This window comes from Nycticebus coucang, chromosome 6 (assembly GCF_027406575.1).
Source record: "Nycticebus coucang isolate mNycCou1 chromosome 6, mNycCou1.pri, whole genome shotgun sequence".
NCBI lineage: Eukaryota > Metazoa > Chordata > Mammalia > Primates > Lorisidae > Nycticebus > Nycticebus coucang.
Window position 1 is genome coordinate 44947220 of NC_069785.1, and position 12460 is coordinate 44959679.

At 40.2% G+C, this 12460-nt stretch overlaps 1 protein-coding gene and 1 pseudogene across 3 annotated transcripts in view; both read right to left on the reverse strand.

Moving 5' to 3' along the window:
- Positions 1 to 567: 567 nt before the first annotated feature.
- The window catches only part of UBR1 (ubiquitin protein ligase E3 component n-recognin 1), a 151550-nt gene continuing 139657 nt past the window's right edge, over positions 568 to 12460 (reverse strand). For both annotated transcript variants that reach the window (XM_053594091.1, XM_053594092.1), the window contains exons 45-47: positions 7443 to 7613; positions 5353 to 5454; positions 568 to 3242 (exon numbers count right to left, since the gene is read on the reverse strand). In XM_053594091.1, coding sequence (XP_053450066.1) covers positions 3101 to 3242; positions 5353 to 5454; positions 7443 to 7613 — 415 coding nt within the window. In that variant the 3' untranslated portion in view covers positions 568 to 3100. The remainder of the gene's footprint in view (positions 3243 to 5352; positions 5455 to 7442; positions 7614 to 12460) is intronic.
- On the reverse strand, positions 7627 to 11851 carry LOC128587748 (diacylglycerol kinase beta-like; annotated as a pseudogene). The gene has a single exon (XR_008380629.1). The product of XR_008380629.1 is annotated as a diacylglycerol kinase beta-like (transcript).

The window sequence follows — 12460 nt, forward strand, 5'->3', positions numbered from 1 at the left end:
CTCCCTTTTAAAGTTGTGTTTTATGATTTACTTATAGTACAGCACTCATGAATATAATATGAAATATATGTATGTACATTTATTTGGTATGCATGCTTAAAATTTTACTCATGGGGTATATGGTTAAAACGCTTGGAGACCCATGTACACTGAACACCTATGTCTTTTAAAACATTTGCCTGGGCTGACAAAGACAACTTTAAACTACAGCTCTTTTCCAGGTACAGATTATTATTATTATTTTTTTTTTTGAGACAGAGTCTATGTCACCCTTGGTAGAGTGCTGTAGCATCACAGCTCACAGCAACCTCAAACTCTTGGGCTTAAGCGATTCTCTTGCCTCAGCCTCCCAGTAGCTGGGACTACAGGCGCCCACCACAATGCCTGGTTATGTTGTTGCTGTTGTTGTTGTTATTGTTGTCAATATTTAGCAGGCCCTGGCTGGGTTTGAACCCACCAGCCCCGGTGCATGTGGCTGGTGCCCTAACCACTGAGCTACGGGCACCGAGCCAAGGTACAGATTTTTAAACTTCAAACCCAAATTCCTAAACATAAGCAGACTTTTTCTTTTTAAATATACACATATATTTTATTTCAAAAAGCACAAGAACATTATACAAGTTTTAAATTTACATTTTTGCAATAAAAGATATCAATATATGCATCATTTGTATAACTTCATCATGGATGGAATTTCAATCAGTGGTATAAACATGTTGCAGTAACTAAATATAGATCATCATCACAGTGAACCAAAATGCATAGTTGTTATGAAATGACAAATGACCACTAACAGATGAACTCACACCCCATATACCAACATAATAAATTAATTATACAGATACATATTTTTCTTCACTGTTATCATTAAAACTCTTGCCAGTCCCTGACCAAACAGAAAAAGTTTTAGAGCCATCCTCTTGAACCAGTGCCTTCATGTACTACACTAAAGAAAATAAAGTGACTTAGTTGCTTGTTTGCAAGTAAACTTGGTAAGCGTAATTGTTTGCAATGATGAAGGCAAACCACAAGGATATGTGAATGTAATTAGAAATCCCTTGGGCTAGGGGTAGCACTGAGACGTTATGTTCATCTACAGTTTAGAGATCTGAATCTTAATAAGCAAAAAATAGGAAATGTACTCTTTGGCAGTAAAGGTCTGGCTGGCCATTGTCAGATAGTCCCTCTGGCAGCTTGAGAATTTAACTCCAAGATTTATGAAGTGAATATTAAAAGACTAGAAATAAAGTCAGTTTATCTTTGCTAAACTGGGACCAATCAATTAGGGCACGAGTCTGCATCTTCTTTTTCCTATAATAGCCTAGACTTCCCAGCCCAATAACCCATCCAACACAATTATATAGGAAACAAAGGGAAATGTTCAAATCATTCAATCATACTGACAAATGAGATAAACTGAATACTTAATTTTCTGATTCTCACCTGTTAACTGTTACAAACTGTTCATTAGTACTTATTTCCTGATACCTTCTGCATAGCAATTTAAGTAGAAATCATGATTGTAATTCTGGCGCCTGCTTATGCCAATTCCTTACCACAAAATCCACTTTTCTTGAAAGCAGCGGTTCTCGACGTGTGGGTCGTGACCCACGGGAACTGTATTAAAGGGCCGCGGCATTAGGAAGGTTGAGAAACACTACTTTAAAGTATCACAAAATTTAGCCCCAAATGTGCATTATTAATCACTTATCAAATATATTTTTACTTGCTTGCCTTTGCTGAGCAAAAAGAAGGCAGGAAAACATTTATACACTTTATATGGACAGTAGTAGCAAAAGGCAAAATAAGACACAGTCTTTGAATGATTCTTTCAAACTCTTAACATTACTCTAGAGACAAAGAAGCTAAAATGGAAGCTTTCAACTTATCCTCTGTGTGCTGTTTTGTATCACAAGTTCTTCATATAAAATATTAAAGCCAAGAACCAAAAAGTCTATGCACAGATTTGGGGGAGCTCTATTATTTATGAACGATATGGCTCAACCACAGTATGTTACAACAAGGACACTACTGATCACATAGCTTTTTTGGTGGTTTGGACTAGTCATAAAACCAGTTTATGAAAAGTTTGCACACAGATAACATCAAGGATTTGTCTTTTACAAAGACAGAAGTTCGCAGAATTGCCTTAAGTCTCACTGTTCTAATTTACAGTTGTTAGGCTCCAATTTACTGGGAATTTTCTTTTCTCTTTCTACGAATAGTTTACATCAGAGCTGCAACAGATTTTGAGAATCAAACAGGATGGTGCCATAATCACAAGATAAGTGATCTCATTATAAAAACCTGCCTTTTGAAAATGTAAATTATATTTTCAAAACTCAAAAAGCTATTTGTAGTAAGAGGTTAGAATTACAGGCCCTTTATACCATCAGAAATGAATAATAAATACATTATTCTAACTCTTTTTGAGGTCCACAGTAGGGAGAAAAGTTTTTCCACACAGGCAAAATTGCACTCTGGCCATACAGACATTTAGTTTAATTTGTGGCTTTAGCAGCAGATAGGACATTCAGAGTATTTCCTTAAAAGAGAATAATACAAAAATTCACTTTTATGGAAATCTTTTTCAATTGCAGATATTGCATGGTTTCTGTAATTACTCTTTAGCTGCAAGGAGGGCTACCACAGATCATCAGAATCTTGGTGGTCCAGTATTAGTTGAATTAAACTGTGGGAAAACATCAAATACAAAATTGCAGAAGAGTTAACCAACATATAAAAATGTCCACAATTATTTGATGTGACTTCATTTGCCAAATGGATGCAACGAAATGGGACAAATTATGAAAGGGAACAAGATTCCTGGAAATACTAGCACTCAACATTTGGGGTGAACAAGCATTTCTTCAGTGTACCAGAACATAAAATAGATCAATCTGTGTCTTTTTTTCCCTTAAAGCATGTGTTTGCTAATTGAAATCAATACTCCATTAAGGAATATTTTATTGATTTATGTGAATCTGGAAACGAAGCAAAAGACCTCTGACTTTCCCCATCCCTCAGAAAGTTCTTCATAATTTTGAGTCAGTCTTTGTTACTGTCGTCATTCCTGACTGTCTTGAGGCAGAGTTGGAGCTCACAGTAACTGCCAGTTGAATCCAAATAACATTTGATTAGTTTCCTGGCTCCTAGCAATTTCTTCTATAATGCAGTGTTGCTGCCAGACCAGATGGAGTTTCCGATACCGCTCACGTGATAAATGAAGGGGGTTTCCCCTCCTTCAGGGAAGAAAAGAAAAAACATGTAAGTTTGACTCAAATGACTGACATATCTTTACTGTTTGAATTACTATGTACTCTCAAGAGATTTCTGGAATCACCAGCACAGGGTTCTGAAAGGGACATTTTCCCTTCATACTGAGAACTTGGTAGGTTACTTAGCTAGTAAAGCAGAAATTTACTCCTTCACTATTCATAAAATAGATCAAGTATACCCTGGGCATTATAGAACCTTTATTACAGAGCCGTTATTTAAATAGCCATTAAAGTTTATAACTCGAAACAGCATCCTTCTTTTTTGGGTGGTTGGCCTGAATGGGGCTCTCATGGTTTTTGGCCTCCTAAAGCTTATCAAACTTTGATTTCTGATCTTTGCATAGTAGAGAAATTAGCAAATACTTAAGTAAAGAAACCATACTTTAATTCCAGGGCCATATCGTTTGCGACATTGTATAACAGCTAATCTAAAATAATTAGTTTGGCTGTTGCCAATAATGGAGAACTGGGACATCCCCATTCCTTGAAGCTTTCAAGCGGCTTATCTGGTTGGGAATTTTTTGTAGAGACAGAGTCTCACTTTACCGCCGTTGGTAGAATGCTGTGCTGTCATAGCTCACAGCAACCTCAAAGTTCTGGGCTCAAGTGATTCTCTTGCCTCTGTTTTTTCTTTTTTTTTCCAAATTGTATTATCTTTAATGTTAATAGAAAATCACTTTGGGGGAAGAATTAAAGTAAAATAATAATTGTCTGTGGATATCAAAAAGTTCTAGAATAGCCATCCAAGGTTAGAGAAAATTGGCAAAGAAATGTGGTTAGTTTGTGGCTTATAACAATTTAACATACTAAGCATAATTATTATTGATAACATATACCAAAGCATATCAGAATTTTAGGAATCTCATACAATTTTGGAACACATAACATGCTTTTACAAATATAACCCAAAGAAAATTAAATACCATTTCATATTTGACAATGTTTCTTGTACAGTTTTTTTTTTTTTTTTTTTGCCTCTGTTTTTTCTAATTTTAGTAAGATGGGGTCTTGCCTTACTCAGGCTATCTGCCCACCTTGTCTCCCAGAGTGCTAGGATTACAGGAGTGAGCCACTGTGCCTGGCCAAATTGCCTGCTTGTTCCTTTTTGAGGCAGTGACTCACTATGTCGCCTTCAGTAGAGTGCCAACAGCTCACAGCAACCTCAAACTCTTGGGCTTAAATAATTCTCTTGCCTCAGCCTCCCAAGTAGCTGGGACTACAGGCACCCACCACAATGCCCTACTTTTTTGTTGTAGTTGTCATTGTTGTTCAGCTGGCCCGGGCTGGGTTCGAACTTGCCAGCTTTGGTGCACGTGGCCAGAGTCGTAAACACTGTGCTATGGAAGCCGAGCCTACCTATTTTAAAATTCTGTTTCTTTGTATCTTTCTGGAACAACTCACATTCTCCTCCATCATTAACCTATTTTCATCACTCAGTTTTTTCTCCCTAAACCTAACCTCTCCTAACCTTTTTCTCCCTCTCCCTAACCATTTAACAGGTTAAATGCTGCCACAATAAAAACAAATCTCTGTAGGATCAAAGAAGTCCCAACCCCTGTCTAATGAGTCTGTTCATTCTGAGCAATAGTTAAAAAAAATAAAATTTCAATTACACACAAAGAGACGGTTCATTGTAAGGGGATATGATCTTTATCCCTATGTCCTTTTGGGACCACTGTTAAAGGGGCCTTACTTCCTCATTGTCATTAGCCATTAGTAGGACCCCAGTTCCCACTACCAGAGGGAAGGACATAGAAAAGTTCAGAATTCTAAATATTTTGCTAATGCTCAAAAGCAAAGAAGGCTGATATACCTGGCCAATAAAAAAATTCAGGCATTGCAATGGAAACAACGAATATCTACTCTAAACCAAACTCCATCACTGGACAAATTTCTCTCTTTTACGTAACAAAGTCAAACCTTTTAAGTAATTCTGAAGAAAGTTTCATTAAAATTATAGAATATAATCATATATTAGGATAATTGGTATCTTCAAAACTTTTGTCATTATCCTCAATAAATATGGACTAAAATAAAGAACTGATTGAAACCTTCCATTAAAAGAAAATCTTACTTCAGGCCAGGGTCTGTTTCTCCATATTCATCCAAGTAAGGAGCTGGATAGGCACAGCCTCTGGCTTTACCTTCAACCAGGACCACTCTGCATTCTCTGATTCTGAAGGATAAAACAACCAATGGGAAAGATGATTAAGTACAAATGATAGGTACTACATCAAAGTTAATCTAGAGAAAAGATATGGACAGTATCTGTCAAGAATTTGGCATAAAGACAACATAAACACAAACAGACAAAATTATATTTTATCTAAGTAAAGAAGAACAAACATTGCTATTTTTGTTGACGCTACAGAAAAGGATCAGTAGAGTTAGGGAAATACAATCAGTAATACTGACTGAATATACTGAAGGGAGGGGAGGAGACTGTCCTACTTGAGCCACGGACACCCTGGAAAATAGTTGTTTCTCTTTCCTGACTCACAATCTGAAGAGAGGAGGGAAACTAACAGAAGAACAAAACCAAATCTCCTAGTCCAGTAATCTCAAGCCAGACAAAATGTTAACTAGGGGCCAGGAGCAGTGGCTCACACCTATAATCCTAGCGCTCTGGGAGGCTGAGGTGGGTGGATTGCTTGAGCTCACAAATTTGAGACCAGCCTGAGCAAAAGCAAGACCCCATCTCTACTAAAAAATAGAAAGAAAAAATTGAGGCAAGAAGATTGCTTGAGCCAAACAGTTGAAGGTTGCTATGAGCTATGACACCATGGCACTCTACCCAGGGTGATAGCTTGAGACTCTGTCTCAAAAAAAAAAAAAAGTCAACTAGAGAAGAACAAAGGCTTTTCTAGTTAGAGCTAGCCTCCCATAGTGTAGAATAAAATAAAGAACCACTGCCACCCTGAAGGTGCTTGGGTTTCTTATGACTGGTAAGTGGAGACATAAAAAAATGCTTGTGTACATGAGTACAGGGGGATAAGTACCACAGAGAGAAATTATAAAATCAAATGGCTAGGTAGTGGGTTTACTTGCTGTGGTTTCCTTGAAAATAGTTATTTGGGTTTGGCTACCATGTATTTTTTTCCCTTGGTTCAAAAGATGCCTATGAGTAATGATTATATATTCCATAGTTAGTCAGATATTTGGATTTATGTAACAAAATTGCATTACATGAAGAGAATGGAAAGAAAAAGGACACACATCTACTTTTTTTTTTTTGTAGAGACAGAGTTTCACTTTATGGCCCTCAGTAGAGTGCCGTGGCCTCACACAGCTCACAGCAACCTCCAACTCCTGGGCTTCAGTGATTCTCTTGCTTCAGCCTCCCGAGTAGCTGGGACTACAGGTGCCTACCACAACACCCAGCTATTGTTTGTTGCAGCTGTCATTGTCATTTAGCTGGCCCAGGCCAGGTTCAAACCTGCCACCCTTGGAGTATGTGGCTGGCACAGTAACCATTGCGCTACAGACACTGAGCCTTAACTTTTTTTTTTTTTTTTTGAGACAGACTTTCACTCAGTCACCCTGAGGTTGAATGTCACGGCATCACAGCTCACAACAACTTCAAACTCTTGGGCTCAAGCAATTCTCTTGTTTCAGCTTCCTGAGTAGCTGGGACTCCAGGTGCCTGCCACAATGCCTGGCTAGTTTGTTTTTTTTTTTTAATGGAGACAGAGTCTCTCTATGTCACCCTTGGTAGAGTACCATGGTGTCACAGCTCACAGCAACCTTCGACTCTTGGGCTTAAGGGATTCTCTTGCCTCAGCCTCCCAAGTAGCTGGGACTACAGGCGCCCACCACAATGCCCTGCTATTTTTTTGTTGAGTTGTCATTGCTTAGCAGGCTGGGGCCAGGTTCTAACCTGCCTACGTTGGTGTATGTGGTTGGTGCCCTACCCACTGAACTATGGGTGCTGAGCCATGCCTGGATAGATTTTTTAGTAGAGACGGGGTCTCACTCTTGCCCAGGGTGGTCTTGAACTTCTGAGCTCACTTGGCCTGTCAAAGTGCTAGGATTATAGGCATGAGCTGCCATGCCCCGCCTATTCTCTAACTTCTGATTGATCATTTCCTATCAATACACTGGCCTCCAGATTGGATCCAGATTCCCTAAGTTCATTATAAAGCTTCCAGAACACTCGCAACTCACTTTAGGAATATGCAGACTCCAGCTCCACAGCGAAGTGCATGAAAAATGCAAGCTCCAACCTCTTCCCCATTCACGACTTCTTGGCAGCAAATGTTCTGAGAACATAGTATAGCCCCACAAAAAAGACAGAGGACAGGATGTTTTCGCTCATCATCTGCAGACCGTGGGCACCTCAAAAGAGAAGAAAACATTCAGTATTGCGGGGGAAAAAAAAAACAAAAAAAGCACCATACATCTAGTTAGCAATAAAATATGTTATTTTCCCACTTGCCCCTTTCCAGCAAAGAAACCTCTAAATGTAAGGAAGACATTTAATTAGATGATTCCTCTTTAATATTGCCCCCTAAGAGGACTTAATGAAAAATCTTCTCATTAATGCACAGTATGAAAATCTATTATTACATACGTGTTGTCCTGATAATTCTCATAAAGTATGGTGATCAAATATGCATTGAGATGAGATTCATTTAAAAAAAGCTAGTCTTCAGCAGGGTGCGGTGGCTCATGTCTATAATTCCAGCACTTGGGAGGCCAAGGCAGATGGATTGCCCAAGCTCACAGGTTCAAGACCAGCCTGAGCCAGAGCATGAGACCTTGTCTCTAAAAATAGCTGGGCGTTGTGGCGGGTGCCTGTTAGTCCTAGCTACTTGGGAGGCTGAGGCAAGAGAATTGCTTAAGCTCAGGAGTTGGAGGTTGCTGTGAGCTATTATGCCATGGCACTCTACCAAGGGTGACAGAGACTGTCTGGAAAAAAAAAATAAAAAAAAGAACAGAAAAGCCAGTCTTCATCTGACATGCCCAATTTACAATCAACTGCCTCTCCTGTATTGGTTTAGTCGTTTGTGTCCTCAGTGTGGAAGGAATATGACCTTGTAGGAGTGTACTCGTTAAAAAAAAAATTGGCCAGACACAGTGGCTCATACCTATAATCCTAGCACTTTGGGACACGGAGATGAGAGGATTGCTTGAGGCCAGGAGTTTGAGACAAGTTTGAGTAACAGGGAGACCCCATCTCTAAAAATAAACCAGTAACGACAAAAAACTTTAAGAATTAGCTAGGTGTGGTGTGAGTAGACCCAGCTATTCAGAAAGCTGAGGCAGGAAGACTGCTTGAACCCTGGAGTATGATGTTGCAGTGAGCTAGGCTGACATCACTGCACTGTAGTCCAGGGGAAAAATCAAGGTTCTGTCTTGGGAGGTTGGAAGAAAAAAACAAAAAGATTACGTTTTATAATACAGGTCCAAACACATTCCCCCCATTTCTTTGAAATACTGAGATCTTTAGGGTGGAAAGACTGTTGTTTTTGAGGTGGTCCACTCTTCCAGCTGGAAATCATAGCAAGTCTCAGAAAAGAAAAAGTGACAGCATTGACTTCTTTGAACCAAGTTATAGTACACTGAGAGCTGACTATTTTACATAGTGGTATGTTGGAAGCTTGCCCCCTGAAGGGAGACTTTTTTTTTTTTTTTTTTGAGACTGAGTCTATTTCGCCCTCAGTAGAGTGCTGTAGTGTCACAGCTCACAGCAACCTCGAACTCTTGGGCTTAAGCAATTCTCTCGCCTCAGCCTACAAAGTAGCTGGGACTATAGGCGCCCACCACAACACTCAGCTATTTTTTTGTTGTAGATGTCATTGTTGTGTAGCAGGCCCTGGTGTATGTGGCTGGCGCCCTAACCACTGGGCTGTGGGTGCCGAGCTGAGACAATGATTATTTTTATTATTATTTTTTTTAGATTAGTTTATATTTATTATTTTAAGATTATCTAGCAGAAGCTTTCCATGTATGTTTTGATTCATTCTGGTGATGCTTGCCATGATAATGACAGTTTATAGACATAGAATATAGGCAGGGAACTAAACATTACCCTGTGAAAGCAAAATACGTGAGAGTCTGTGTATTGACTCATCTGAGAGATCAGAGACATGCAAAATTATTTTTGAGCTATGAATTCAAGTGGTTGATCATCATTCCTTTCATCCTCTCAATAATCTCACGAGGTAGGGATTCTTATTCTCTCTCATCTTACAGGTTAGTGCAGGTGTTGTCGGTTAAAGTGTCCTTGTCAAGCTTCCCCTGCACGAGTGACACTTGCATCTCAGACAAAATCCTCCTACTGTTGAATTTCTCTGGGTGTTTTTCTCTCATGATGTGAAATCTGTGCGCAATGGAGGCATCCACGCCAATGGAAAAGTAATTATTGATGATACTGTAAGGCACTGGGTCTCCCTTCTCATCTTTGTAATTAGGTATGACTTCAAACTTCCACCTGTCCAACGTTATTTTTGTGCTGTTTTCAATGTCTTTTAGGATTTTCATCAGATTCTCACCTTCATAACCTCCTCCCCATCGCAGGCATCTTGCTAGATCATTGCCGGTCCCAAGAGGCAGAATTGCAACTGGAGGATGCTTGACTACATTGGCCTTTTCTATGCAATCCAAAGTCCAGCCTACAGTTCCATCTCCACCACACGCTAACACTCTGAAGTCAGGAACATCTCGAAAAAAGTTTAACCCTGGCATTGGTCCATTTCCAGAAAGACTGTAAACCTGACAAGGATTTAGTAGATACTGGAATTTTCTGTAAATTCGTTCTCCTTGCTTCCCACCACTTTTGGGGTTCACAAAAACTAAAAGTGGGTGAGTACCAGGAACAGGAGTGATCTGTAGGCCTTGCCCATCCACAGTAACAGAGTTGGCTCTTTGCATTTTGTTCTTGTCAGTCACTTTGTTTGCCTGCTGGGGACCACTTTTTTCTTTTTTCACTGTTGCTTGTCTTTCCTCAGGAACTGAAATTCCTGAAGTGGGCAGAGTCAATACCACCGGACAGATGGTTGTGGGTGGTAAAATATGGTCCTTCAAAGGTCCATAGTCACATTCAGGTTTTAGATGTGACGCACATTTATTATGCAATGTGATCTGGCACCAAACACAATGCAGTCCTGTCAGGCCCTGGTAACATTTCACCGTTTTGTGGCACTTATCGCACTTGGTCAGGCAGTTGCCTTCAACCCAGTAATGATGCATAACATCCGTGTTCTTTTTGGACTTCACATAGGTCTTGATGCAAGAGGGAGGTGCTCTGGCCACAGCGTTCATGGACTGTGTACTTGCAGAAGGAACAGCAAAGGCCCTGCTTCCCCACGCCAATGAGCATGTTCAGACACAGGTTGCAGTAGGCAGGTTTGTTAAAGTGCTTGAGTCTCCGCACATGCTGTCCACCATCCTTCACGTTATTTTCTAAGCCCAGGAGCACAAGAAGTGGAATAGTTGTCATTTTGCCTTGAATCCATTCCTCCAGAGACACTGTTCCATCATGATCATAGTCAATTTCTTCCATCATTTCATGGAGAATTGAATTAAGTTCTGTGACATCCCATTCAAGGTATTTGGCAACATGCATCATCTGACCGATGATATTTTCTAGCTCCGAGCTGTCCAGGAAGCCATTCCCATCCGTGTCATAAAGGCGAAACATAAACTCAAGCTTGTCCTCAGGCCGTCCTCTTTCAAGGAGAGACAGGTAACAGACAATGTCCTTCAGGTGGATCACTTCTGGGGAACGCGTATTTGCAGGAGAGGTACGGGGAGGGGTAATGGCACCTTTATTCATTCTCAGCCCACCAGAAAGGAGAGCAGGCTTACTTTTTACCATTGGACTAGAATGGGGAAACTTGTTGCTAAATGACATGAAAAGGTGTGCAGTGAAATCATCGGGAAGCTATGCTTCCAGGAATGTCTTCATGAATAGTTTGAAACCTTCAAAATCAATAGTCATGGAATTCTTGAAGAACATCCTTTAACTTCTTTGTAGAATACTCAGCATATTTCTGAAGCTGAGAAAATTCTGAAGGGCTGAGGTGGGCCCATTTTTCCTGGTTTGTCATGGTGGTGAGGAGCTCTTCTCACATGCCAGGGGACGGATTCTCTATTCGGGTACTGGGCAGAGCTCTATGCTTCAAAGATTCCACGAGGCATGTTGAATGATAAAATAATCTGGAGCTTTCAAAATATGCAATCTGTCCACATGAAACTGCTATGGATGTTTGGAGTTTCAATAATGCGTTAACTGTGATCTGTTTTGGTGTCTTTGGACTTGGCACTCAGTTGAACTGCCTTGGGGAGAGCCTGAGCGGGAGTGCGGAGAACTTTGGCCGTTGTCTAGGGCCCCAGTCTGAGCCGCTGAGCCAGACGGAGCTAATTGACAATGATTATTTTTTTAAAAGGAAGTTCCCATGCTCCTCCTATCTCTGGTTTATAATGCACAAAATGGTAAACATCAAGAATTCCTTAATTGGGGCAGTAAAAAAATAAATGCAACCAGAGGAAATATCCAACTTGGCTATGTCCATATTGGGGTCAGAATAAAGAACATCACAAAGAATGTCCAATAGGGCATTGACAGTTTATTTTCTGACTCCCAGTTTCTCAGCCAAGATTAAAAAAACCCAGAGAGCGGAAGGTATCTATGCAGAGGAACGCTATTCCTGTTTCCTATAGATGAGGGGAATACTTATACTTCTTGGGGGTGGCACCAAACACAATTAACAATCCTTTTTGGATAAAGCCAACATCATCTTTTACCTTGAGTACAGGACGGCTGAGTTTGATTCACTAGTCATCCCACAGAGGAAAAGGGGGCAAGTTGCCTAAGGTACAGTAACTGAACAGCCACCCTCCAACACCAGGGATGGTTCAGTCTTAATGGAAGTTGTAGTCACAATAAAAGAGATCATAGGGCTTATCTTTATTAATTTTTTTTTCTTGAGACAGAATCTTACTCTGTCATCCTGGGTCAGGTGCTGTAGCATCATAGCTTATAGCAATCTCAAACTCTTGGGCTTGAGCAATCCTCTTGCCTTAGTCTTCCTGAGTAGTTGTGACTACAGGCGTCTACCACAATACCCAGCTAATTTTTCTATTATTATTATTATTTTTTTTGTAGAGACAGAGTCTCACTTTATGCCCCTTGGTAGAGTGCTGTGGCATCACAGAGCTCACAGCAACCTCCAGCTCCT